This window comes from Camelina sativa, chromosome 3 (assembly GCF_000633955.1).
Source record: "Camelina sativa cultivar DH55 chromosome 3, Cs, whole genome shotgun sequence".
Classification (NCBI taxonomy): Eukaryota; Viridiplantae; Streptophyta; class Magnoliopsida; order Brassicales; family Brassicaceae; genus Camelina; species Camelina sativa.
The window spans coordinates 874214-875712 of NC_025687.1; the positions used below are offsets into that span (position 1 = coordinate 874214).

Genomic DNA, 1499 nt, shown 5'->3' on the forward strand with positions numbered 1-1499 from the left:
GGGGGGGGGGGGGGGGGAGAATATAATGTTGCTGCGATTAATTAATGAAGACATGTTAACTGACGAACGAATGTTCTCGTGATTCCAAAACTAGTGCTTTTGAAGATACATAACTATAAAGTTTTGGATTGTCTGTACAATTTAATTTGTTTAGAAAATATATTTATTTTAACTGATGTTGTTATGGTTCTTACGGACAGTTGTTCAATTATATATTGATTTAATTATTAAGATAATGTTCTCCTCGTTATAAAAGCTGGAATTCCAAAAAAAATGCATCTCTTTTGTAGATGGCAATTTAACTTAACAATTCTCGTTTAAATTTAGAGCCATGTTGTCGAGCTGATCAGCGACATGTTTTATTGAGACAAATCCTTTAGTGACCAAATTGTTGGGTTGTTTTAACTTTAATAAATAATGTCTGGCCATCTGCCTTATACTAGTACAAGAACCAAAGTGTTGGGTCTTTTTGTTTAACTTAAATACTCCTTTGTTGGGTTTGTTGTTTCTTTCAGGTTTCCAAGTCCATAGAATAATAATTTAATCATTTTTCAATTTCTGAAACCTTTGAAGAAAAAAAAACAAAAAATTGCTATCATGGAGGGACATGGACCTAAGGAAAATGCTATTATTGTGGATAAAACAAATTTCTTACGATCGGTTTGGTTCAACTCAATAATGGTTCATTTTGATTTTGTTCAAACCCAATATCTATATAATAAATTGTGATTTTAAAAACAAATTCGCCAACGTATATAATTCCAGCAAAAGCGCCGAGAGCTGAGAGTTGAGAGTTGTTAAGGGTTAGGTTGAGAGTTGGTCACTTGTGTGTGTTACAACTTGATCAAGTTAAACCGGTTTGACTGTACTGTGGTGGGGTTATACGTACAAACGAAACCCGGTTTGATATCAATTGTGCAGAAAGAGACACATGCATGAATGAATATTGGAAGATTTTAATTCAAATAAAACACTTCAAGGATCCTTATTCACATACAAATCAGCCCGGTTTGATCAAACATAGGTCTTTAGTTTGCGATAACATGAATATTTTTAAAATATTATATCAGAATTAAAAACACTTCATATATGGATCATATAAAACCCAACATTATTCACATTCAAATCCAAAACACAAACCTATGAGGATAAATTAAAGAAAACATAAATCAAGAAGATATAGTTTGTATATTATTGTTTTGTAGAGTTTTAACTCCTGCAACGAGCAATTGCGCTGCAACCACGACTGTAAGGATTAGCTTGAGCTCCGTTCTGACAATTGTAATAAGACGCACCTCTTCTTGAACAAGGCACGCTGTTCCGTCTCAACGACTGATAGCTTATGTATTTTGTGGTCGCCAATATTCTTCTATTGATCTCTGAATCCATTTCTTCTTCCTCTGCCCCGATACACTCTGCTATTGAACCGTGACAGCCTGAGCCATGGACTCCGCTCGTTGCCCACCCTAGACCGTCGAGGTCATTGGTGAAGCCGGCTT

The 1499-nt window shown here is 35.0% G+C and overlaps 1 protein-coding gene across 1 annotated transcript; it reads right to left on the reverse strand.

The window, feature by feature from the left end:
• On the reverse strand, window positions 953–1499 carry LOC109130980 (protein RALF-like 1; the record flags this gene model as incomplete). The annotated part of the gene is given in 1 exon segment (XM_019241239.1): window positions 953–1499. A coding segment is annotated over 1 exon segment (290 nt), but the record flags the coding sequence as incomplete, so codon positions are not given.